The 27,630-nt window shown below is 38.8% G+C and overlaps 1 protein-coding gene across 2 annotated transcripts in view; it reads left to right on the top strand.

The window, feature by feature from the left end:
• Window positions 1-27,630, top strand: part of COL4A1 (collagen type IV alpha 1 chain) — a 129,073-nt gene that overhangs the window by 22,702 nt on the left and 78,741 nt on the right. Inside the window, exons 1-2 of one of the 2 annotated variants that reach the window (XM_040536960.1) lie at window positions 21,691-21,709; window positions 25,908-25,958. Coding sequence is in view for 1 of the 2 variants with exons in the window: in XM_040536952.1 (XP_040392886.1) it covers window positions 25,908-25,958 (51 nt within the window). In the remaining variant the exon portion in view is untranslated. Of the gene's footprint in view, window positions 1-21,690; window positions 21,710-25,907; window positions 25,959-27,630 lie in introns of those variants that run through there. The other variant, XM_040536952.1, reaches the window with a different exon arrangement.

The following is a 27,630-nucleotide window of genomic DNA, read 5'->3' as shown; positions in this document are numbered from 1 at the left end:
CAAGGCCAGGTTCATATTTCTAGAGATTTTTGAAAAATAATCTACGATTAACAGAGATCTGCCTAGACAGGACCATAACGGGAAAGCAAAGACAACATATGGAGCAGTAGGTTGTCTTTTAAGTATATATTTTTTTAGCCTTGTGCTGGTCCAGCGTGACTAATGCGTGAAAGACTGATGGTCAGATTCCATCATTGATCTGTTAATTGAAGATGGCTTTTGCCTTAATCTCCTATATTACAACATGGTTGAGATGTGCGTCATGAAGTGTTTACTGTTGAAGATTACTGATGTTCTTCCAGGCTGCCTTGTGTATGCTCAGTTTTGAAGACTCCGGCACAATCGCTCCACTGTGAATTTTAGAAACATATGTTGAGGAATATATATATCTTTTATTGTCCATGTGTGCAGCTGCTAGCAAAAACTTGGTACTATCTCTTACTTGAGGGAAGAAGTAAAGAACGTGCTGTACCCATGTATGAGTCATGGTTCATTTATTTTCTATGAGAAATTTTAAATGCTCTATTGCATGACCTTTGTCATCTTTGTGTACTGTGGAAAAATATAGCAAGCCAGGAATATCAATGAAAGTCTTCTCAATAACCAAAAACAGGCAAGTAACTTTCCATTGGACCCTTTTTTTCACTAAATGGATCTTCACTGTGGAACAAATGATGATGACTGCCTGAGAATTTACAAGCTAAATAAGCTTTGAGATCATACTGCCTCCTTGACTAACCAGCATTCTCTGATCTTACATCAAAGGAATGGGGCTTTTTTCACTTGGCAAACTGAGAAAGAAGCAAACATGTCTGTTTTTATGTTTTAAAATGAAAGCATTGTTTATTTTATACATTCATCATTTGTTAGTATGTGTAATGCATTAATTGCAAATGGTGGTTGCAGATACGGCCTGTTCGTTTGGTGCAGTACTGCGCAGGGTAAAAAATAGCAAAGAAATTTTTTTTTAAAAAAAGCATACCTAGGCCTGAAGTGCAGCTAGACCGTCTAGGACAAGGTGCATCTCACAGGTTCCTTCGCCCACATGGTTCAAGTAGCGTTATTACCCAGCAAATTGTGTAATGCAGCAAGCATTTCTCACCCGCCTCCTTCCCCCCGGCATCTTGGATTCTTTTTCATTGAGAGTTAATGTTTGGCTTGATGTTAACCTAACAGCTTACTGCAGCTTGCCCTGTGGAGCCCAGCATGCCTCGTAATAGATTGGATACGCGTCCTTAGAATAAGAGGGGCAATGTGCCCGCTGTCCAGTGATATTTGTGGGGGTGGCAGAGAAATCAGAATGGACAGGCAATAAAATGCTCTTTCATTCACAATATTCATGAAGCTTCATAATGCTGTTTTTGTGAGTATTTCGTGAGTCTGTCTCCTTGTGTTACTTTTTTGTTTGTTTTTTGTTTTATTTAGTATCCTGTTTATTAACATACATTCTGTAAAAATGAGCCCTAACATAAGGATACAGCAATTGCATGATGTAGCATTTGCCTTAAGAAAACGGGAAAGTTAGAACAGACTGTTAAAACAAAAAAGGATTAAACATCAAGGAAGTATTTTAGGAGCATTTTCTCCTAGGTCTAATTTTCTCCTGTGGGGAGAAACTGGTAGAGATGATGAAAATGGTGATAAACTGTGAATTATGATTGATGATGATTGTAAATTACAGTTTTCATAATTTCCTAGAAGGAAAGAAGTAGAAAATAGTTGGAAGAATACAGTTGAAGAAGATTCTCTTCAGTAGCCCCTGGAATGCTTATGTAAGAGCCTACTGTAAGCAAAATCAAACAATTAAAGACAACATGTGATACCTTTAAGAAAGGGAAGCAACATAAACAGTTCGACCACAATGGAAACAAGGAAACAAACAAAAATGAAAAACAAACAAACAAACAAAAAACCACAGAAGCATAATAAGAAACTAAATGAGGGCTTCAGTGAAGAGATGAGTGAGTTGAAGTTCATTATACAGAAAATATCAGTGAGGCCAAATTGCTAAGAATCATTGCTAGTAAGTAACATGGGCATGCAGGGGCAAACTTGGAAAGGTCAGAACAAGATAAAATGAATGAGAGCACTATCAAGAGAAATTATTAAATGTGCTTGCAAACAGTAAGAGAAAACCACAGGCAAGAAGTTGCCTGTTGGTAATTGGAGAAGAAAACCTCCTGATGAGTGAGGCGTATGTGTTCAGGTGGTTAACCCATCAGCAGGAATCTGAGCTAACTTAGGGAAGGAGCAGGCTAGAAGCTACTTAATTTAGATGGATATTTTAAAATTAATCAACCCTTGTGACTCAGGCTCATGGCAGCACTCCGTCTAGTTTGTTTAAGCTGCACTGCCATGAGACAAAGCCATCTTGCTCTCTCCTGCCCCTTCCCACTCCCAGGAGCTTACTCCCACTCCTGAACTCTGCCCCTTCCTCCGCTGCCGTGGGGATTCATCCAGTTACGTGGCAGAGCAAATTAGGGATTTGATCTGGCTCAAAAATTGTGAAGTTTAAAAAATCCTTTGCTATGTTATTTTTTCGAAAATGAGCTTCACCAACCCAGTCTGCTGCATGCTTGTGCTGCTGGCTGGAGGGAATTGGTGGGATGTCTGCTTTTGGTGGCTATGGTGACATCAAGCGTTGGTGGACCTACAGCATTATCTCATGGACCCAAGGCTTAACATAGAGCCTGTAAGAGCTACCAAGGTGTAGTTCTCTTTGAGATGAGAGGAAAGAGAAAAGACGCAGGGCTTGAGGTATATAAAAAGCTGTTGAGAAGTGGGTAAGAAGAAATCTCTCTGTTCTGTAAGTGAGAGAAGGAGTCATAACAGTGCCAGGAGAGGGATTCAGGTTGGTCATTAAATGGGCAAGTTTTCAGACAAGGACGAAGAGGAAGAGATATAGTTCATCCTTCCTTGAGACAGCAACCTTAAGAGCTTCTCGGGTTTTCTTTTCAGATACTATCTTATTTTTTATTTTGCTTACAGAGGAAACATGGTGCTTAACTGCTAATGCACAGCAGCAGAAATTCAACGTGATATCCTCAGAGAAATTTTATTTTGCTTCAGAGGAACTGAAGGACTGCTGGGCACAATGTCATGTCTTATAGTTGTTCCAAACATTGCAAACTCAGTTGCAGTGTGTATCAGTGCACACTTGGAAAACTAATCAGACCTATTCGTATGTTATATTCATATGCTTCTTTGCTTCCCATCTCATCCTTTGTAGGATGTAAGAGGGAAGTTTTTTTTGTTTTGTTTTGTTTTGTTTTTTAGTTTAAAGACAGCTTTGTGAGATAGTTTTAAGTAATTTTGGGCAAGATTTTACATTCAAGCAACAATTTTCTGTCACCTCCAACCCTGCCTGATGTTGCTTAATCTCATTTAGCCTTGTTCTGGAGTAATGATATGCAGGGAAATAGGAAAATGGCTTTGTTTGAGTGGACCTCAAACTGAATGAAAATAAATGTACAAAAGGTTTAGAGAATCCTTAGCTCTCCTTTTAAGGCTGTACACCAGATGTAAAGCCCAGATGCCTGTTCCTCTTGACCCTTAGTTTACTTTTTTTTTTTTTAAATCTTAGCAAAAGAAAAGCACAGACAAAAAAAAAAAAGTTTTTAATTAAGAAAAAAACATCAGCAATGATTTTCTTTCATTGGAGAAACAGGAAGTTTTTAAAAAGTGTTTCACAGAAAGGCCTTACCTCTCTTTTAATAGCTAAATTTACCATTCTCCCAGATTCTTCATATTGCCCATAACTGTGACTTCTTAATCACTTTTAAGACTGAACATGCATGGAGTTGGGAGGAAGTTGTTAAAAATTGCAGTGAGCACAGCTGAATTGGGTGAAGACCTGTTCTGGAATAGAAAGGAGCCTGACAGCACTTGAGAGGTCTGTGGGATTTTAACCATAGGGTTTTTTTCGTAGGTAGATGGATATACTGTTAATGTGCTGGTCAATGTTGAGGAAAAGTCCAGTGTCTTTAAAAAGGCTCTTTCCTCACCCCTCTTGCTTGCCCTCCAACCTAATGCAGCTTCTCAGTGCTGCTGGGTTTTTTTGTGTTCTTTTTTTTACACAAAGCATACGTACTGGGGCAGTTAGTTGAGAAGACAGAGCCAATATATTGTTCTCTTAATTTACTTAGCATATGACCTTGCATGTATCTGTGGTTTACATTAAATTACATGAGCCATGGATTTAGTATTTCTGGGCATTTTTTAAGCAAATACTTGTTACAGAGATAATGCTTCCACTACTGGGAAAAGGAAGACCCTATTGTTACAGTGACATGTCTTTGTAATTTGAGATTACTTAGTTCTATTCAGAGCGTAGGCTTTATGTGTGTAATTATAATAGTAAAAAAACAGATCCTTGATACTCTAAAACACAAACAGTTCAGTAGAGGGATGCAAACAATTATTTAATTTTTAGTGGTTTTCCTTATTACTTAGAAGCCCTAAAGTTGAAATGTTACCCTGTATTCCTCCCTATGTACAATTTACAGAGGTCTGAGGTGCTGATTCATGAAATTAAGCCTGAGAAGGATTTTGGATGGCAAAATATGTGAGCAGCTGAGGGTTAAGATTGAGTGGCAGCCCTGTGTGTGTCCGCACACCCAGGTTAGAAGAGCCAGGGATGAGTAGGGAGACCTCTTTACAACATGCGCTCTCCTTTGGTCCACAGTGTTGACCCAGTCTTAATTTTCAGCTGAGTGCTGACCCACTGGGGGGATACAATACATGTGCAATACATGCTAGGCCTGGGAAGGTGTTTTATTTCATCTGCTGGTCCAGTTAGTCATGGTCAAACGGATTTTTTTTTTTTCCCTGATGACTTCACAGAATTTTCTTGTCACTGAATTTTGTTGGTACCTGTAGTTTATAAATATTTAAAATAAATTTAATAATCTGAATTTGTGTTGCTAGGCTGACTGCAGAGCTCATCCCAGTTTGTGAAGCAGCTCATGCCAAGCCTGCACTCTGAAGCTGCTATGCTAAAGAGCATTAACAAGATCCATACTGTTTTTTCTTAGGAACACGTTATCTCTTATCTTAGTAAACCATGTAAAATAAACTTTATGGAGAGTGATTTCCTCTGAATACTGTTTCAGTAAATTGGTGATAATACAGCCAGACCATACGTTTGTCTCATGAGTGCGATGGGAGTTTACCTGATTTGTGGTTTTGTGGGAATTCCTTGAAATTAAATGTATGTAGTATGAAGATTCACAAAATGAGTGCAAATTTTTGCCTAAAATGAAATCTTCCATCAGCATGACCTAGCTGGTCAAATGAAATTCCAGCATCATCCTCAATAAAGAGAATACATTAGTACTTATTTTTCTCATTTTGATTCCTAAATTTGTTATTGTAATTCCTTCAGTAATGAAATAAAAATATGCCATAATTTGGAAAAGTGCTACATATCCCTTCTTGATTCGTATAACCTGGTGATGACGGCGGTGTTAGCAGAAGCTGTTCTCAGGCAGCTCTCCTAGAGGTTGGGTTGAAACACTGCATCGGCAAATGGTGACAGACCATATTTAAGAAAATTTCACAGTGTCATTTGAACCAACGTAGTACTGTGTCAGAGTTTTACAACATTTCCTGTTTTCAGTGCTTTGTAATTGTAATCTAATCTCTTCTGGTTTGGAGGGGAGATTAAATCATAGCCAGGGACTAATTTTTGAAAATTGAAACTATGTGAATAGTCAGCTGGTTTTGCTTGAAAGTGAAAATATAAAGTGAAATAGAATAGGCTTGTATTTTATATTTATAAAAATATATTTATAAAAATATATATATTTATAAAATATACTGGCAAGTACTCCATAATTCAGTGTAGTCATTTAAAAGCAGTTGTTCAACATACACCTGTAAAATGCTATCTGTTTCTAGGTAAGAGCGAAGACTTTGTAGAAAATCCATTTCTGTAGTAATCCGTTTCTATAATCCACTTCTCTAATACAGTAAATACTGCTTTTCTAAATCACTGAAGTACCTTTCAAGAATTCTTAAGCTAGTGCATGTGGCTGGCATTTATTTTTCTATAGCTATCTTATGGGATATGCACTTAGAGGAGTTATTATAAACAAAATAAGATATTTGATACCTGAATGTCTAACATACTGCCACCATTTATTTAGAATAAACAGGTAAAATTCAAAATCAAGTCTGATAATCCTTGGTTAGAGTTACATGTGACTCTCTTTAAGTATGCATGAAGCTGCTCTTGTGACTTATCCTTACTTTGCTTTATATACGTCATCATGCTACTGTCCAAGGGTTCCTTTTCTCTACTTGATAGGTGTTTGAAATCAGTTTACCACGTCTTGCAGTGTAAAGGTGGTTGATCTCAAAGAACAAAATAGTTTTTGCCTGAGGTGGTGCTGTGGTTCAACATCCTGCTCCAGCAAAAGTCTTCCCAGGGAAGGAACTTTTGGGGCAGTCACAGGGGCTCCTTCTGCTCTTTATTCCCTCTCGGGCTGAGTCTCAAACCACGCAGGAGTTTATTGCTAATAGGGCGTACAGTCCTACTGTGAGAGGGATGAAATTGTACTTAAGTGCAGTGTTCAGAGTGCAGAGCAGTTTCTGTATCTGCTTGCAGCAGCTGCATAAGGTAGGGCATTATTTTCTGCCTGGGCTGACGCTGTTTGAGGTTTCCACTGATGAATCTTCCTCCGCTTTTTTTTTTTTTTTTTTTGAAAGGCAGTTTTTCAAACGTGCTTATGAGACAGAACCCTGCAAGACCTCTGCTGTCTGAAACCTTAGGAGTGTGCAGCTAATCCACTGACTTATAAATGCATCTAATAGACGTGATTTGTGCGTTATCATTCATACTGCAAATTACTTTGAGAAAGGGAATGCAATCTAAACAGTAGGCTCAAGAATTCCCTGTGCATTATCCAGGTGAGCAGCCTTAAATTTGCATTGCTAGACAAGCTCTTCCCACTTCATGTTCATCTCCTTCATGTTCATCTCCGTCCAAGTCTTGTCGTGGCACTCAGTTAAATAGTGTGGACCCACATCCAACTACTAATGATGCTGCATGCCTTTGCAAGGTGTAACAAAAAGGTCATACTACTGTACAGTAAGCCATAAAATAAAATAATGTCTCCAGGGACTTGTCTGTGAGATGAAAGTCTTCACGCAGGGCAGGCTTAGTCAGGGCACACCACAAATTGCCAGGAACAGGGCTGGGGTGTGAGCTGGCAGTGTCTCCATTGCACACCCAGACCCACAAGGCACAGCATTTGTGTGCTGTGTGGTTCACGGGGAGGGAGTTTTGTGGAGACCCTCCTTGCCCTGACTGTACGGTACGGATGCCATGAGCAACACCGTACAGGCTAACCAGCTGCCAAGTCAAACCTTAGATACATGGACACATTAAGGTCAAAGAAGCTAACCTGGGGATTCCTTGGAGAAGTGCAACTTCAACTATTGTCAGCCAGTTTGGTTTGTCCCTAAATTTTTCACTGCCAGCAGTACCTTTAGGTCAGCTTTCTAATGCCAGTGGTGTCTTCTGGTCAGAAATAATCAAGAGGTTCCCATTCCTTTGCACGTTCTTGTTAGAGCCTGTTTGAAGTTTGCTTGTGATTCAAGTATTTAAGAAGTTTTGGGGCAGGTTGTACATATATTAGAAGTAGCACTAGAAACAGAAAAGGACAAAAGGATTTACAAGGAGAGAAAAAAATACGTAAGTCAAGGTTCCTTCTGACCTGTACATTAGAATAAACATTTCCATGTGGTATTTGAAGTTAGTCACCATCATTAAGAGGAATGCACGTTTATCTGGATAAGAATAAAATATTGCAATACCTTTAATTCTTATGATTCATTACTCCTCCATAATGATTTAAAAATTCTGGAAAAAGGAGAGAAAACCATTTAGAAGTTTTGCAAAGATAAAAGTCAGATGCTTTCTTCTTTACAAAATGGTGACACATAGCCATCTAAAAGGAAGGAAGGATGTGAAAAATAAGACCAAAGGAAGAAGGTTGCTGTCCTAATGAGTATAACAGAAAATGCTATGGTGCTAATTCCCTAAAGTTTCCATCTTCCCACAGAAGCTATTTTTGTATGGAGTTTTTCCATGGGATGAAACAGTGATTCCATGATCTAGAAAGTGATATGAGTTACCGTTACATCAGGCCTTGATTTGGGAAGTGTAAAGGCATTCATATTTTTAATATGTGTCCATTTCAAGAAGACTATTGCAATGCACTTCATGATGACATGCTCCTGAGCTAAAAACAGAAAATAATTTGTTGTTGTTGTTGTTGCACCTGACATTACTGTTTTTACCCAAACAACTCTTAACTTTCACTGTGGTATTTTGGATCTTTTCAGAAAGTCTTCCATTGTGGAGACACGAGATGACTTCAGAACATGCTGGTTTTAAGGGAAAATGTAAAATTTTTCACATGAGAAATGAAACTGCTATGTTAAATGCATACTCATTAGGAATAAATAGCAAAGACGGGAGGCTACAATGGAGGTTAGAGAATTTTATGGTGTTCTTGCTTGATGCATGGCCATTCGGAGTGCCTCTTCAGTTCTTAAAGCTCTTTGACTTGGAAAATTATACAAAATCTAATCATATTATTAGGTAAATGGAAGTCCAAATTTCTGCTCCTACACCCAAATATAAATGAGCAACATGATTTTTCAAAATCGTTGGATACTCCAGAGTTTCTGATCATATTGCTGGGTCATGTGGTGGGTGCAGCAGTCTGTCAAAAGAATCTGCTGCAATGATTTGGATCTGTATAGCACTCTGCAATTTCCAAAATTATGAAGCTTATTTTGATTTGTACAGAGGAAATGCTAATATTAACGTTAATGCTGTTGCTAAACAAAGCTTTGTTTTTCCGCTTTTTCAGCTTTCCAATAGCGTTTCTCCTGACATTTTTCTTTTTTAAACTTGGGGTCTCTAAGAATTGTACCTCTCCAGCAGTTTTTTCATTCAGCATCTCGAAGCTTGTTAGATGTTCAGAACCCCCCAAAGGCCTTTTGACTCACATAGCTTATTTGGCATCACTGTTGTCTCTTTTTTTGAGGAATTGTGGAAAGGAGTCAGATACTATGGGTGCATATCAAAAGAAACCAGCCATCTCGTCTTTCAGCCTGGGCACATTTTCAGTTTTGCCAAACAGTATTCATCCTCATAACCATTCTGCTGCTGTGTATGGCTTGTAAATCTCTGTGAGGTATGTTTGTTCTGGGAGGTGCTGTGGGATGAGCATGTTTGTGACTACAGATGCTTGGATTTGGAATTCTCTCAAATACTCTCAATTAACAATTAGTTCTGTCTTTTTTTTTAGTTGGAGTTGAACAAAAAGCCAGGTACAATAAAATTGCAATGTATAAACTTAGCTGTGTCCCCGCAGAGATGTCTACAGGTTCTGGAATCTGAACGTCTTTCTTCTTCTCCTGGGCAACCCATCACTGTTCTTCATGCCACTGTGTCAACCAGAACTCCTAATCCCACATCTCTGCACTTTTTCCTTCTTTCCTTTCTCCACTACTGGAGTGCTCTGAGTAGTGCCAGTCTATGTTGATGCTCTAGATGTCATGCTGGACAAAGAAATGAGCCAAGGGTTAAAAACCCATGGTTGGGTTTTTTAGGTGGGAGCACTTTCACTCCACACATTTCCTGGGCTTCCAGTTTTCTTCATGGGTGATGACAGAGATGTAAACTCTTCCATTTTTGATGATTCTGAGAACTACTGCAGGCTTCATAGTTTCATTATTAAAGTCCTTTTAAATAAAGTAACTTCTCTTTCTTTCTAGTGCTATATACAACTTGGATGAAATGTTTTATCTTTATCTTAATAGGGTACTTTTCTAACCCAAATTATTTTACTTGAAGATCAAATAAACTGTTAGAGACAGGGAAAAATAAATATTGTAAAAATATAATATAAATAAATACCTCATTTAAAGAGAGCACCAGTGAAATTAAGGGACTAAATCTCTTGTAAAACTTTTGCTTACATTAACTCAGGTTAAAATATACTTATGATAACTTTATCAAACAGACCGAATTTACCCTAAAAGCCTGAATTATTTCATATTTGACTTCTTTTTGTTGTTTCAACTTCTGAGTTACATCAGTTAGACAAATGATCCGTGAGCAAATCCAAATGGAGTTACCATTATCTGTGTGCAAGAAATGCGAGCTGGGCTCAAAACAACTGCGATTGTATCTTAAAAAGATTGTTTGTTTGTTTGTTTAATAATTACCCTCCGGTTGCTTTGAAATTTGTCTATTTTTGATCTTTAGGTTACGGATTTCCAATCTATAAGACAGTCAAGAGGGATGACATTTTTTAATTTAAAAAAATAAAAATAGAAGGTTTTCATGAACTCACATAACTGCAGCCTAAGGAAGAGTGCCAAAAACCAAAGGACCCCTGGTAGTTGTGAATATTTGTGACACATCTATAAGGCGCTAGTCACAAATTTAAGGTTATATGTGGGCAGCACTGATGCCCTTTCAGTTAATGAACCACTTTTACTAAGTAGATGTAGTGCTTTTGAGAATGTCAGTTTTCTTTTAACTCTTCGTGCAGTGTAAATATGTTGTTGTTTTTTTTTAAAGTGTTATTTGGATGTGTGGTTTAAAGTGTGGTCTGTTCTAGGGAACGATTTGGGAATACATCTGGCGCATTAAGGATGTTGCCATGAGAATGACATGTTCTGAACTTTGAGTTTTAGTATGACTTTTGCAGATGTGCTGGCATTCAAAGGCGGTCTCGTGATGTGGCTTTGGGTGGTTTTGCTTACATTTATCACTTTTTTTCCTGCTTTTTGAGGACACTTGTTACTCAAAATTGTCAATATTTGCATGTCTTGTAGCGAAACTGTTAAGCTGAACATTTTTTAATTAGTTAATCTAGTCAGAATGTTCTGAAACAGCTAGACTAATTTATAGCTTGTAAACAGCTTTTCTTCTGGCACTGAAATGTCAGTGAAATACTGTAGATCGCAAGGATATATACAGAAGGATGCAAGATCAGGTTTTCACAATTAGAAAATTTTAATTTCTTTATCAAACTTACAAACTCTCTGTTTGGCTAGTGCTGCCCATGACATGTCTTCCAGAGTTATTCACGGGCTGGGAAGGCTCTAGCAAAGAGCACAGGGAAACTCATTTTCAACGTCCATTGGAGTGCCCGGAAATTTGCAAATTATGGCATGAAGCCATGTTGGTAGTACCACAGTGTATGATCATTTTTGATGAACTAGAAGCCTGTCTAAGCTTGCAGTCACACTACAAGTGACTGCTGCAGACAATTCTGCTCTTTGGAAACTAAATGAATTTGGTCAAGCTATTCTGAAAAAAAAAAAAAAAAGAGAGAACACCATGTCTTACAAACCAATGTTGAAAGGGGTTATGAACAGAAGTCATATAGGTTTAGAAAATGGGAAGTAACTATCAAGTTTGTTCAAGAAGAATTTAGACCAGCTTAACTTTAGAGATGCTTTCAACCTCCTTTCATTACTACCAATGAAAATGGAAGTATCTTTGTTAGGAAGTGGAAGTTACACTCTTGGAAAAGGCATTATGATCAATAATATTTCATTTTAAAGGTAAACTCAGGGGACCTCCATCTTTTTCTAATACAAAAGCATGCAGTAGCTCATAAATACATCAGTTTAACAAATTATCTCAGTGCCTGGTATAACTAAAGTGCTCCAGAAGCCTACATTAGTTTTACACCCCTCACACCAGACTGATGATAGGTCCTCGATGGTTCAGCTGCTGGTTCTGCTTGCATCATGTTGCCCCTCAATTGTGGCACCATTTTTTGGATTGACCCTAGCATGAAGTTACTTCAAGAAGGTAGAATAGGCCATTAAGAAAATGGGGGAAAAAGTCACTGTATTTAGTCCTCATACAGTTTAGTTCCAGGATGGATTTCATGCATGTCAGTGGCAATGCAAAAGTGGGGCTAGGACTGTAGGAAGCAGAGGACAAACCTGTGGTAGGTCCCACCAAGACTGCATTCCATGGCGTTAGCTGTCACAAACCACCTTTCAGTGAGTCGTGGGAGGAATAGCCTTTCTTGTGTACTGCATGTTGCCCTTTGGGCGCCTTGAGCCTCCTACTGGGAGGATATTTTTTTGGAAGAGCTCTGGAATTTATACTCTGCCCTTTTCTGTAGTAACCCATGTTTATTAATTTCATATATATATTTGACAAATAATGAGATCTTTAGTGCTTATTAGTGCATTTACTGGATGGATGAGCTTACTCTCCTGTATTTGTTTTTTAATTCTAAATAATGTGCAAGGCTGTTGAAGCCTATTTGAGTCTGCTTGCTTGTCATTAATAAGTGGAAGAAATCTTATAGCTGAACATGGCTTCTTTTTACTGTTTTTAAATAAACTACTCACAAAATATTTACAGCTCTATGTCAATCTTCATCAGTGTTTGCAATCCTTCTGACCTTTAATGTAGAATGCAGGTTAGGCAAATGTTTAATTATACTCAGCTGTAGCTTTTCCATCACTCAGGAAGTTGCCACAGAAAAGAATGGATTGTCAGCTTCTCTTCTATATCACGTTATTTCCGTTTCTGCATTTAAAACTATTTATTTTTATTTTTGTACTCAGTTAGTTCATCATTCTTGTAAACTGTCAGATATTAAACACTTTCCTGGTTGCTCATGAAGTAGGTTTATTTACTGAATGCAGTCAGCAACTGAAGTGGTACAATAAAAATTACGTTGCATGTTTTATAGGAGGAAAATAAATAAATTTTTGTCAACTTCCTGTCTAGGCAACAAAGAAACATAAAAGAAAGAGAGGTCTGACAAGTTTGTTTCCTTTTGCGTCTGACAAATGTTGCACACTAAATATTTCCTGTCTCTATTTTGCTCTACTGTGGTCCTGTTCCAACATTCAAATTCTTATTGAAACTGGATTTCAAATGTGGATATTGAAAAATGTAATTTCGAGAAAAGTGTGTCTGTTTTTCATTTGGGCCAGACAAGTAAACTGGAGTACACATGGCTAGTACTGATTTTTCCTTGTGGCTAGGTTTTAAAAATGTTGAAAGAATCCCATTGACTAGCCACATTGCTAAAATTGAGTTCAACAGCAGAAAAAGAAAAAAAGTAAGGTCTTTGAAAATTACTCTAGACTAGTTCCTGATTTTGAGACAAAATTATCTTTAATGTATGCAGTTATTTACAGTCTAGGTGTAGTTATCATGCACCTAGAATTTCGCAATCCAATTGCAAGTGAAAACATTTTCTGGAATTAAGACCTGATGTGTATAGAAAAACTGATGAAAAGATATTGGTGTATTGTGAAGAGAGAAAGCAGTGCATAGTCAATGGTATCCTTAACAGGAGGAAAAGACAGAATTCATTGGCCTGTTAAGGAGCAAAGAAAAAAATACTCCCTATTATGGAGTTTTAGGAGTCTAAACTGAGGTCTGGCTGATGATTTGTTGCAAAAATTATCAATTTAACTGAACTGAAGTTGTAACTCTAAGCTTTAGAGAAGATGCACAAGTAGATGTTGATTAGCGGTTTGTTAAAATATTGGAGAAAAATGCATGTAACAAACACCTGGTCCTGCTTGCAGTCCAGAATTTGTGGTAGGATTATAATGCAAATACCCCTAAAATAGATTTCATGTCAGGAAATTCATTATTAGGAAATAATGTTCCAATTTTAAGTCCACATGCTATAGGTTTTAGAACTGGCTATCTGCAACAACTGGCTGAAATCTTTCACTGTAGCAATTAAAGGCATCTTTTTATTGTAGCAGTGGTTTTGTTATAGGATGAACCTATTTGGAAGAGCTTTTAGATCTGTGTGGAAAAAAGGTGGGTTTATAAAATGAAACTGTGTGTATATTTTGGCTTGCTGCTAAGCAGACTAAACATGCTGCGTGCATTCGAAATCCAGTGTTTGACAAGGATGTTGAACTGCTGTGGTTACTGCTGCTGTTTCCAGAATACCTTTTGGTTCTTAAAAGGTATTAATTGCTCATTAGCGATCTTATGGCTCTTTGTTGAGTCTGCCGTCCAGAGTGAGGCTATCACTATCTTACCTATCACTTCTTCACAGTGTTACTGAGGAGATTAGTGAGCTAACCTACTATCGAGAAGAAAAGAGACTTATTGTGTTTTCTTAATGAAGAAGTCTTTTAGACTGTTCTGATAATTCATGCAATAAAAATTCCATGCAGTCTAGTAGATTTTGATAGCCTTCAAATATTCTAGCAGACTGTCCTCTTTTGATTTTACTCACAAATCGTATATCCTTGTAATATACCATGGAGGTCAGCGGGGATTTCCCTTAAGGCTTTCCTTTTAGAAGCTGTGGAATTTCACAAGTAGGGGCAAATCTTGTTTGCTGCTCAGGATGCTGCACCTCTTGTGAAATGGGGCTGTGTGTTGGGGATCTCTCCTCCGTGCAGGTTCAACCACAGTTTCAGGGAGCAACTGCATGAGTCGTCTGCTCCTGGAGCAGTCTGTCTGTCCTGAGGAACATGCGTAGAGCCCTTACTGGTCCTTGGACATGGAGCTGGGCCATGGACATGTACATGAAGCTAAGTCTTTTCAGGAGTCACACAGAATCAGACTCAGGAGTGGGGAGAGGTAAAGGATAAGAAACTGGTTATAGTGAGTAGAGGACTTAGAAGGAGCAAATAGATGCCATTCATGCAGTGTATGGGAAGTGGAGGCAGGAGGCCTCCTGGGCAAGGAGTGTGGTTCCCTGGCACCACCTGCACATGCACATAGCCTTCTCTGGTGAAAAGTGCAGTTGCATAAGTGAAAATGCAGTACTCACAGCCCACAGAAAGGAAAGCCATGCTCAGGCAGTGGGATTTGTTTAAAACACAGGTCTTTATCTGTACTGGACTGTAGGTCACCTGGGTTTATCCTTAGGGCCCAGGCCTAGAGGCCGGAGAGTTTTTCTTCTTGGGCTCTTCTCCCATTCTTCAATGCATATCCCCACCAAGAGGATTTTGCCTCTCTGTTTATTTAGTCTAGGCAACCGGTAGCCAAGGGAGAAGCCCTCCACTCCCCGGTGCTGTACTGTTGTCAAGTTGTTACTTTCAAATCTATTTGTTTATGTTGATGTCCATGTTTATCAGCTAATGGAAGGGAAAGCACCGCTCACCAACTCACTGTAAACAATTGCAAAATTGCTCCACTGGCTTCCTGCACATCCTTCCTCCCCCGACATGTCTCCTTGGCCTTGAGGTTTACAGAAAGGCCTGGAGACGGGTTGGGGCGCTGAGGGCGGCATCTCACCTGCGTACCTGCCCTTTCTCCACCATCCCTGATGTAATCGTGCATTGTAGGTGCCAGGAGAGTACTGGTTATAAAAGTGAAAGCCCAGCAATAGCTCTGGACAGACACATGGCCCAAAGGGAGGTTGCCTTTCCCTCAAGGTAGCGGCTGAGGGAGGAGCACATCTCACTTTGCATGTCATGGACCACCAGGCACGTTATTCTGTCCCTATGCAGAGCCTTCACTGCCCACGTGGATGTGCGAAGACACACGGGCTCTGAGGGTTTGTTGGTGTCCTGAAAACTACCATGATCAATGAAAACACAAGTGAGGATGCCGGGTGGTTATGAAGGATGCCTTTTCTCCATTGGAGGCGTCCTGCCACACAGGAGGTTGGCTTGTGGCCACATGGCTGCAGAGGTGGCAGTTCTGCAGCACAATTTTCTGTCCTTCCTGCCAAACTTGTTTGTTTAAGTTAGCAAAATGGGGTATGGGAGCTTCTCATCTGTATCTCCCGGCTCAACTTTGCCTCTTCACAAAGTAGAAGAGTAGGATGGGAATTACAGGCACCGGTTGCCATAACTGAATTAAGAGAGTATCATGCCTTTTGGAATGCGTTCCTGGAAATGCTTTTCACTGAATAGAAGGTAGTCCCAGATTATACTCTAATTCTCAGCTGCCGATGAAGAACAGTGACTGTTATACCAAAGGATTCACCTACTCTTATGTGCTACTGAAACCTGGAATATTTTTCACTTCTTTGAAAATATAACTAAAAGTGGAGTTCTTAATTAGAAAAAGGGTACAAAAACAACTGGATAGATAGTAGTCCCTTGGTAAATACAGTATTCTCTGCTTGCTGGAGGCTAAACAATATCTGGTAGTCTGTGGATTTAGATCTGCTTGTAGATTCACTGATGGAGGGGTTTATATTATAATGATAATGAGATTAGTTAGTATATGAAAACCAGTTTGAGCTGTGCAGAACAGAATGGCATAATGTGATATTTTGAAAACTTTACTAAATAAACAAATACCTTGATTCTTGCCAGAGCTTCCTGTAAAGGATTTTAGTTTGAGGAAACGTTTGCTTTAAATGTCATTTTTGTCCAAATATGGAACAACAGGAATAGCTTTATATTTCCTGTGAACTAACTGGAAGCCCCCAGGACTTGCATTGCTTTGTGAAAATGATGTTCACATCATCAGCAGGAAAGTCGTGTTCACAGAGCAGCTTTCAGGGGACTCCCATGACCCTACCTCCAGGACAGACCATTGGGGAATTTGGAAAAGAATGTCAGAAATGAGGTCCCTGTGATTAAACATTTCAGATCCAGCAAACTGGGATTCATTTGACTAAGAAGATGTGACTGTTCTTTTATTACAGCTTTTTACTGAAGTACTTCCACCAAAGCTAATTTAAAAAATAAATATTTTCTGAAATAATTGTATTAAGTATTAAAAAAAAGAGAGACAATATTCTTGTGAGTGGCCAAAATACACTGGAGATCTCTGATAAGGATCTGTGGTCTGTCTGCAGTTTTTGTGTGAACATCCTGTAGGATTCTGGTAACACTAAAAACAACAACAACAAAACAAATACAGCCTCTGGCCAAACAGAAGGAAAACCTGCCAAAACCTACAAACAGCCCCTCATGTCCCAAAAGCCATAAAGAATTTATTTCCAACTATATTATATAGAGATTTATTTGTAGAGAACCAGTTTTCTGAAACTTGTACGAAGATTTTAAATAAAACCAAAGTTTAATTGTTGTAAATAGTTCAAGTTTCATTGTCCACGATGATACTTCAGACAGTATATTGTCATTTCTTTCAGTTATATGCCAATTAGGGTGAGACTTGCTTAAAGTTTCCCTCAGATTAAAAGTGGTACTTGCCCGATGCATTGACATACTAGTAATTGCAGTGCCACAGTTTTCCACTGTGTAGGATTGTTACAGGACATTTCTCATCTAGTCTAAAGCTATCCCTAGAAGATGTGTTAGGAGAACAACTCTGCATTAACAGAGAATGAGTGGGACCACTTCTCCTTCTTTCTGTCCTACCCATGTACATCAACATACATCCAAGGGAGATCTTCAGCAGAATGAGTATTTTAATTCTTCTTATGCATGCAAGGTTTAATGAGTCTATGGAAACTGGGTTGCACTTATTTCTGTTGCTTAAACCTAGGCATGTAGCACCATGTGAGACACTTACCAGACATGGCAGATATTACCTGGGACTGAGGGGAGAACTGTTGCCACCTGGCCTGGCAGCTGGAGGCAGGTGGGATATCACAGGACATCTTGAATGGCACTGTTCTGCTGTCCTCTGTGAATACTGAATCTACAGAAAATAGAAATGACACAACCAAAGATTTAAAATAGCTACTACATGACAGAAACTTTCAGTTACTGCTGACTAGAGCTGAACTTAATTTGGAGACCTAGAGTTTGAAAGCTGTAAAACCAATAAGCCATCCCTTGGTTCAAGGAATTCCCAGAACAGTTATAATAGTAGTCTGCCCATGATTTGCTGGGAAACAAAAATGGACATGAAGATAAGTTGCCAAGTTTTGTTTTGTTTTGTTTTTAATGGGAAAAAAAAGGACTTTGGAGGGAAGGAAAGAGAAGGAAAGACTGGACATTATAAATATTATAACATTATAAAATCATAAAATATCCCCTTTTCTCTATCATTTATCTGTCCAGTGATAATCTGAAATGGATGGCTATACAAGTGAAATGAGAGCTGTACTCTCATGGGAGTACATGAAGGCATGGCAAGTGTTCCTCTTCCTGAACCAATTTGTGGGTTGAAGTTCATCTGTCAATCCAGGACAGTTGACTTCCTATTAACTCCTGAAAGGGGCAGTTTTCCCACTGTTTAGACATTTGATCAAGGCCAGTCTTCTAGCACAGACATCACTAAAAAGCAGTTACCCCTGTCCCAGCAGAGCATATGGGAATAACTGAGTGACTGCACCAAGTCACTCTTCTCTCACTTAACACTTCTGATGAAGCTTGAACTGCTAAATCCCGTGTGTGAACCTTCCTCTGCTTGCCCACAGTACTTTTCTAATGCTTGTGCCAAGGTTTCCATCGATGAAATGTACTTAGAATAAGTAAGCAAACAGATACCATGCTAATTATCAGTTAAAGCTAATTGTCATCAAAGTAATATGTTGTATAATTAACTTCAAGCTAGCCTTACTAGTTGATTCATTCTGAAGTGACATTTTCTGTTCAGATGCTACAAGTAAACTGACTGTTTTTCTGATGACAAAAGAGGATACACCCCAATCTACATTGCAACAATTGCTCCATTTCAAATGCTAATGAAAGAAAAGTATAACCTTTAAAAATGAAAAGCTGGCAGATTTTGATCAGGAATGGGTGAGTTTGCCAGCAAGTCGGCGATTTGATGAAAAATAGGACTTTAGAATTGGTGAAATAAAAAATGTAAACCATATTCAAGGAATAAAATAGTAAAAGAAATTATTAAGAATAACAAATAGTTCAAAAAAAATCAGAGACTTTTTTGAGAAATGCTTTAATAGTGCACTTTGACTTGTTTGATTTTTCATAATTTGCTACGAGCAAAGAAAATACACCTGGACTCACAAAGGAGTTGCCTTTTCATGATGGCTATTTCCTTGAATTTTAAAGATGCCCTTGTTCAATGTAGTCAGGGGGTTTTGAATCCATTCTGGCTCGTGGATCAGTACCTGCTTGACTGCCTGCACTTGGGTTATCTACTTTCACACTGTTGTAGTGTGGTTCCATACCCAACTGTTGTGGAGGCAAAATGAAAGCAGGTGAAAATGCCTTTCTACTCCAATGCTTTGCACTGTCATTAAGGAAGGAAGATGCTCAGGTTCCCATCTCTGATCTAGTAAGATTTCAGTGTGCTGTGTGAAATTAAATTATTTCAATGGGAGAAAGGGGAGTCTTGCCTTTGAAATGCTCCACAGCACATCACGTTTCTTGTTCTTCTGAGAGAAATGAACTCCATCCCTCTGAGGCAGGAGATAATGTATAGTACAACAATTTTTAAGTCTGGGTCAAACACTTCACGCAAAGCTCTGTTTTGAAGGAGAGTGACTTTGAGGTATGGTAGTTTGTTTGTTTGTTTGTTGTTTTTTTCTTAATTATGGCAAAAAAGAATTATGTTCTAATACTGAGCAGTTGGTTTGCTTTGTGAAAATCCTGGGAAAAAATGTGGGCAGGAAAAAATTCATTTTCTTTCACATACTTCCTATCAACCAGCATATCAATACATAAATTAACCTTACAAAAGTAATATTTCACAATGTACTTGTAGCTAATACATATGTCAATACTAATCCATACCTTATCACCGTATGCTAAACAGAACTGGAAGTTCATAAGTCAGTCATTTAGGTCTTTTTTAATAGATTAAATTGGTTGTTTCTTGCAAATAATTTTTATCCTTTTTGTATAAATACAGTATGGTCAGATATAGAAACAATGAAGCTTTTCATCCTGTTATATTTATTTCAGAAAAAAAAAGGAGGGGAGGAGGGGTTTTTACTCTTCAAGTGTAGCCATCTGTTTCCATAATCTAAAATAAATCTAACATTACAGGGGCAAATAAGAAAGTCTTTCTTTTCTTGTTATCCTTTTTGTTCTAGCTAGATGTAAATCAGAAGTTGTAGCAATGTGATTTTTTTTTGAAGTTGTTAATGGACTGCAAAATCAGTTAAGAAAAATATTTTAACTGAGTGTTGCAGTTAACCGATTAGTAGTGATTTCCTCTGATGATATTTTACACACAAATGAGCAGTTCAGCTAATTCAGTGCAGTTCTATCCAAAGGGTAAACATGGGGATAGTAATGCAGCTAGGGAGCTATTTTGACATTCTGAAGAGAAGAAAATATGTGAGGAATTTGAGATAAGTATCCTGCAGTTGGCATCACCTCCCTGTTCCCGTATTTGGTGGGATGTGAAACTGAAGACATCTATTGAATCAGTTCTTTTGTCAGCTACATGAGTTGTACATATGTGTGCGCAGGTAGAAGTGCAGTCTTTGCTATGTAGAGAGAAATCTCTGCTGTGATTAGGTTAGCGCAGGGGAGGAAGGAGAGGTAGAGAGTGTGGAGGTAGGAGATTGAGCTGTCACTTGGAGCTGTCACTGTCACAGAAACATCCCACTGACATAACAAAAATTGGTGTTTGAACTGGGAATTGGTGCTAGGATTCAGTCCAAATTGGGATTTGAACTAAAGCAAAGCAGACTGGGAAATCTTTACTGTTCTCATCAGAAAACATGATCAGTTTAACGTCTGAACACAAAATGACATTTTATAATGAATAAATTATGAGGTGAAATAAGTATTTTTACTTGTTGAAGCATTTCAGCTACGAATTAGAAACGGAAAATAGTCACAGAATTTTAACATCTGCCTCATCGGTCACCTGTTCACAAGGTTTTCAATCACTGGCAAGACATTGCATTTTGGTGTAGGGGAAGTGACTATGTGCCCTGGAATGAGATTTTCAACACAAATAACGTTGAGTAAACAGTGAGAAATAGATCAGATATCTGCCTTATAGCTGTGGTGTACAATACAAGACTGGAACTAGACTGAGGCCTACACAATTGGCCTGTGCCTGCAGGAAACTCGGCAACTGAAACTCAACCGAGGCTGGGCTGATATTGTGGGATGGGAAACTGCATTCTGGCTTGAAAAATGCACTTCTTTGAGAGAGATGAGTGTCCAGGAACCAACTCTGCCTTTGTGCTCTTTGGGTGCTCTCTGCAGCCTCCAGACACGGGGCATTTCCAAATATGGCCGCTGTCTCCCTCGTAGGCTGCTACTCTGGCTGTTTGTATTGTTCCTGTACGTGTTCCAAGCAATAGTCCTTGACTGCCAGGAAAGTAGCTGGACGGGGAAAAATAGAGCAAAATGTGAAAGTCTGTAGTCTGACAAATGTGTTAGAAACTGAATTGCAGGGCAGAGTTTCTTCCATCCACTGCAGGAAATTTCAGCAGTGCCACTCTCAGGGCTGAGCAACCCTGAGGCCTGAGTAGGCAGGAGCTGGGCTGGGTGTTTTTAGGGCTTTCCTTTAGCATGATGGTAAACAAATCTCTCTCCTTTAGGCGAATATTCAGTCTGCATGAAGCATGTTCCCACACATGATGTTAAAGGGGCATAATCTTTTTTGTAGTTTTATACTGATTTGCTAGTGTGATTCACTAAGCTTATCAGTTGCAGACAGTCTGGGAGGAAGAAACAGAACGGAAATGCTTGTCAAAAAATAATGCAATTTGTACTGCTAAAATGAGCTTCTGCTTCTGGGCTAACAGGTATTTTGTGGGAGGAGTAAGAAGAATGAATGCCACCAAACGTTATCTAACAGGCTGGCCTGAGCTGCAAGGGAGCTGTGGCTGTTTGAAACCTGCTCGCTGGCCATGCAGAGTAGGTGAGGTATCACGGTGCATCTGGCAAAGATCTTTTGGTCAGTCTAATTAACTCCTACACAAGGGATAAAGACCCTTCCTTTTCAGTGCCTCCCCCCCTACACATTACACTTCCTGCACAGCGCCATTCCTTCTCTGTTTTTTCACTTAGAGGACAGCAGCAATTGCTCCAAGCTCCATGCAGTTCCTGGAGAAGACACTGTTTCAAAGAGGATGCCTAGGAGATAGGACAAGAATATTTTTCCCATCTCTAGCCATGTGTGGTCGGAAATCACAAACTGGATTCTTCATATTAGACTGGTTTAAAATCAGAACAATTTCAAGTAAAAGTAATAATTTGCGTAGTTTCAGCTCACTTACCTTGAGATGATTATCATTTTTCCTTCAGGATGAAGTTTCCCATTTAGGACTTGATTGTGTAAGGTTCATAAGTCATTCCTAAATGAGCTCCAGAAATGCGGATCTCCACGTTCACTGTTCAGAAGATACTCAGCTAAATTACAATACTTTCTGAGGAATGAAGAGATATTATAATTCTCCATCCCTGTAGCCCTCTGTATCCTTTAGCCCTCTGATCATCTGTGTGTGTGCACTTTGCTCTCCATTTTTACCCTTGTTGTCATATGTAGCCCATACTTGCTTATTTCAGTCTCTCCTCCTTGGTCCTCCAAGGTGTGATTCATTGACATCGAAAGCAAACATCCAAAATAGGTGAGATGAATCCTGGCCCAGAAATGCCTTTTTCTTACTGTCAAATAAAGGGAGACTGCAGTGAATTAGTATAGATGTTTGTAAGCACAGTAGGTCAACTTAACACAAATCCTGATTCCTGTACCTGCTGTAACCATCTTGTTCTCCCAGTTTCCCACCTCATTACTTAAATGCCCGTTGGACCTCCTTAAACTGACATTTGATCCATAAGCTTTTTCCAGTCTGTTCCTCCCATCTTCCCAGATGACCAGGAGAAAAAAGTTCATACTTCTTCCTAGCATATGCAGAATCTTATCACATCTATTAGATTCAAAAATAGGTGTTAGTAGCTGCAGATAATGTTATCCAGTAGAGGCTGTCATTGTTGGCCAATCTTCCATCTGTTTATAAAGGTTACAGTCAGTAACGGTAGGAGATGATGCTACTGTAAAATAAACACAGAGTTTTGGAGCACAGGTGGCCTGCTCTGGCATAGTAGGTTACAGCACTTGACTGCAAATGGGACGTTATGCAGCTGTGTCTCCTGATGCTCTGTACCTTCTTTGCCTTATGTTATTCTAAACTGAGGCTTAAGAAACAGGAAAAATGGAATATAATAGAGTCATTTTTGGGAGCACAAAAGGAGACCTGAAAGCACAAATCCATTCTTCTGGCCATGCCAGATTTAAGAACAAAACCCAACTGAAAATAAATAGCAACATACCTTTTTCTAAAATGGTGCATGTTAAATAACAGGCTGAAGGAAATATGAGGGGATTAACTTGAAAACAGATGTTTATAATGATACAATGACGTATTTTAATTACATTCCCAGATGCAATTAAAACAGACTTCTTCTGAATTTAAGGGATGTGTTGATAAAACTGATAACATTCTACATGATGCTGAAGGAGGAAGTATGAGCTGCAGGCATGCGTCCTCCAGCTGTGATCTCATCAGGTCTGAAAAACTAAGAGAGGTCATACAGGGTCAGTTCTTGAAATGGGAGGCCCAATGTTTTTCTGGGCAAAACCATGTACTGCAAGAAGTGAAGCTGATTATTCAGAGAGTGGCACTTCTCCCTCCTGGTCAGTACTGAGTTGGCATTGTAGCATGTGTTGGCATTGTTTTCAGATCCAATTGTCTTTCTACAGTATAATGTAAGAGAAAAATAGGAATATTTTTGCTTTATATGAATGTGGAGAAAGCTTAACATCAAACAACAAACTCAGCGGATCTACATATATATATATAAAAAAAAGATAGCATCAAAAGCAACAAATGCTTCAGGAGCTGATATTTTAGTTTTATTGGACAGCCTTTAGTGATTTTATTTTAAGCATTAAAGCCCAAGTTCTCTTTGATGCTTTGCTTTAAAAGTAAATGTACTTAAAAAGTAAGTGTTACTGTATTATCAAACTTTCCTGAGTGAGAATGTTTATTGGTCTCTTTCCAAATTTAGAATGGTTTGGGTGCATTTGCTCTGACTTCCCAGCAGCACTGAGGTCCCTGTAGCTTCTGTATTCTGTAGGCATGAAGGGATGGACGCTCAGCATCCTTGCTGAGAGCGCATTCTGGAGAGATGCTGCCCCTGACTGCTTCCAGTTAACGGCTTACTAGGGCTAATGAAATATCTCACATGCATTAGTGGAATATTCAGGAATATAAATTTTTGCTTATTTTCCTCCTAGTTTGTTTCTGAGGGGCACGACAACTATCAAAGTGATAGACTGCCTGGGTTACTCACCAGCTGCTTCATGACTATGAGGAGGAGAAGTAGGGAGTAGTCCAGATGTACTTGAGAGTGCAGGAGTACTTCGGTAACACCAGCAACCATAAGCTTTCGCTTGTGCATCAGTTAATCTGACTTCTCTCATCTGTTACCAACTTTCATGTTTTGCAAAAATATGAGCGTCTCTTCATGATTATGTGATAGAAATCTCAACCATTTAATTACTATTGACTCAGTACAAATAAACAGACTTCCAAATCTCTCAAGTCTCCATCTTGTGGCTTATGTGAACAAAAGCATGAAAGCTTTTAGTAGCATTTATTCTCTTTGAGCTCCCATCCTCAAGCACCTAAAGCAGGATTCTCTCTCCCTCGCTTGTGAGGGAAGTTACACTTTGGAGTATTTCATGTGTTGAGATCAGCTGTCGGGACTAGCAAAGCCAGCTGCACAGTGCACCTCCCTTCCCTCCTGAGCTGAAGACCCCCCTCTCCCAAATTCTCCTGTCCATCTGCCCTCCAGAATTTCACTTCACAGAATCCAGATCGATTTGGGAATCTGTCAACATTTATGCTGAAGTACTGACATTTTCTGGAGGTAGAAGTTGACTGCATTTTGACTTTAGTTTATGTAGTGTAGAAACCCCATAAGGAAATGCTGTACTGAGAAAATGAAATCTTTCGGAAAAAGAATCTCTGCAGTATTGACTGGAAAGTAATTCAGACTGGCTATGTCTTTCTTTACTCATGTTTTGCATACATTCTTCTGCTGAAGTGAATGTGCTTTTACTAAATGGAAGATTTCCCATCATAATGACAATTACAGTTTGGCATTACAGAAAGCAAGAAAGGAGAAGATCATCTGAAATGTAGAGTAGATCTAAGAAAGGACCAGAACCCTGGAGATAGTCATTGCCAGTCCAGTAAACATTAACAGTTGTCTCCTTATCTAACGTTTAAGATTAGGAGCAGTTTACCCTTTTGAAGGCTGTGGTTTGGCTTGATTTTGTGAAGTACGTGCAGATGTGCTTGTTTAGATAGTGTACCGTGGTAATTATACCAGTATTTTAATTTCCTTTAAAAACATTTTTTTTTCATATCTGAAGACTGCAAATCACTGATAAAAAAATTGAGTAAATCAATATCAAGATCTCAGAGTAAAGACCCAAAGGGTATAGACAATATTTTGCATCTTCAGAAAAGAATCAAAGGTCTTCTGTTTTCTTCCGTAACTGTAGGAGATAAGTCATGAAATGCAGTTTCTCCATTCCTTTCTCCTCAAAGCAATGACATGTATTTATAGAGATTAAGTATGCGTGCAGCCATTTATTAATGAACTGGTACTAAAGGGATGCTTCTGAGAAAGGATTGATTTTGTTTAAAAAAATCTGTTGGGCTTTGAATGTATAAATGTAGAATCCTAGAGGGAAGTTCACAAGTTGTTTTGAATTGAGACTTTCATATTGCTAGATGGAGAATATGCACGTGTTCTGGAATAATGATTTATGTTGAAAATGCTGGGCCCAAAATACAATGATTTAAAAGCAATACAGCATTTTTATTAATGGGTAAAAACTACAGCTTTTTTTTTTTTTTTTTCCAAAATCGTCTTGTGACTGTGACAGAGAGTGCACATCTGTATAAAGATAGCAAAGTACTGCATTGGGCTTAAGTGGACATTCCCTGTGCTGACCACCCTGCTGATATCCCTGACTCATTGCTGTATTTTTTGACTGTCACACAGTTCAGACAATTAATCTTCTATTTCTGTTTTATTTTCAGGGTTGTTCCGGTTGTGGAAAATGTGACTGCAGTGGAGTAAAAGGGCAAAAGGTGAGTATGTCAGCTGTCTCTGCTTCGTTATCTCTCTTACTTAAACTACACAGTGTATAATCTACTGGTCAGCCATGGGTTTCCTTGGGCATTTGTATCACCATAGAACATTGTCGGGACCAGGCCCTTTAAGCAGGGTTTCCAAAATGCTGCCACCTCAGTGTCTGCAGTGGCAGGGGGATGGAGGGCTGGGGTGGGAAATAGCCTAATGCCATCACTGTGGGGTGAAGCCCCCAGCCTGGTGCTTAGCTGTGCCCTCTCTCTGTCCCAGCTGAGCATGTTGCTGACCCGTCAGCCTCACCTTTCTCATGCCTCACCTTTCCCATGCCTCACCTCCAGACGTTACAGTGGGTAGTGCAGATCCTGGTTTGACATCCTTGACCACCTTTGGGAGTGAGGTGAACATCTCCATTCAGAAATGGTCCCCTCAGTGCTTTCCAGGAAGGCTGTGGTGCATCATAAGCAACATACCCTGACCAGGGGTCAGGTAACCCCAGAGGCAATGACCTACAGTAGGAAGAAGGAGGTTGCTAATAAACTCAGATAGAGCAAAATGTTTCAGATCAAGGAAAAAAAAAATCTTTACTTTTTTTTTTTTTCTTTTACGGAACCTTGCAAATCTGTTCATTCAGCTGTGCAAGCTATTTCCGTGTATGAAACAAAAAAGACATATTAAAGGCTTCTTTTGAAGCAAATAGCAGTGAAGAAAAAATACAGTGTACTTAAACATTCCATGAATTCCCTCTGCAAATTACCTACTTCTGTAAATATTGTAGACACTCAATCACTCTCCTTATCTCTTTCAATTTTGCTGTAGAGATTTTAATCTACACTATCTTTGGTTGCGCATGCACATGTACTGTATATCTACCATTACAAATGAGTGTAAACCAATGGTTTTATCATCCTGTGATTGCAGTGGGTACATTTTTCAAGGTAAGTTGTTTAGGTCACCCAAAGGAGTATTTAGAAGAGTGTTTTTTTCTTTATTGTTTGCTTTTTTAATATATAAATATACATCCGGTTTTCTACATTGTCTCATATGCAGTAGCTACGTATTTACAGATGAGGATTTTAAGAATGTTTGTTGGTGGCTTTTCTTTGGTTTTCTCCAGAACAGAGGAACGTAAGTGGCTTAATTAGAGACTAAAGCAGAGATAATTTTATTTGTAGCAGAACATAGATTAATTTCTGAGAAACATGAAAAGTGTCAAGTTCCAAAACATCTTTAGGATGAAGTCTTCTTTTTTTAATGACTAATTATTATCTGTTTAATAAAAGTCAGCCATCTATTAAAAACAAATAAGGCAAAAAGTAGATAAGGGTCTGGAACTCTGAATTTGTTCCTTGATATCTTGATCTTATTTTTCAGTTACAAGTACAAATGAATTGTTGTAGAACAAGATAGATATTATACTACAACTCTCTTGTTGAAAGCCATTAGTTTGCAGTTCATAGAGTATGCCAGCGTCTTGTAACTAGATCATTTTAAAAAATGATAGTTTGGGGAAAGAAAATGTTGTAAAACTTACACTTCATTTATTTCTGTCTGTGTTCTGTGGGAACAAAAATGTTGGTTTTGCACAGAGTTACATTGTTTAAAGGTAAATTGTTAAAGGACGTTGTTTGTCACTCCAATTTTACCAATACAAAAGCCAGATGGTTCATACCG

This window comes from Cygnus olor, chromosome 1 (assembly GCF_009769625.2).
Source record: "Cygnus olor isolate bCygOlo1 chromosome 1, bCygOlo1.pri.v2, whole genome shotgun sequence".
NCBI lineage: Eukaryota > Metazoa > Chordata > Aves > Anseriformes > Anatidae > Cygnus > Cygnus olor.
This window is presented reverse-complemented; position numbering and strand designations above follow the sequence as displayed.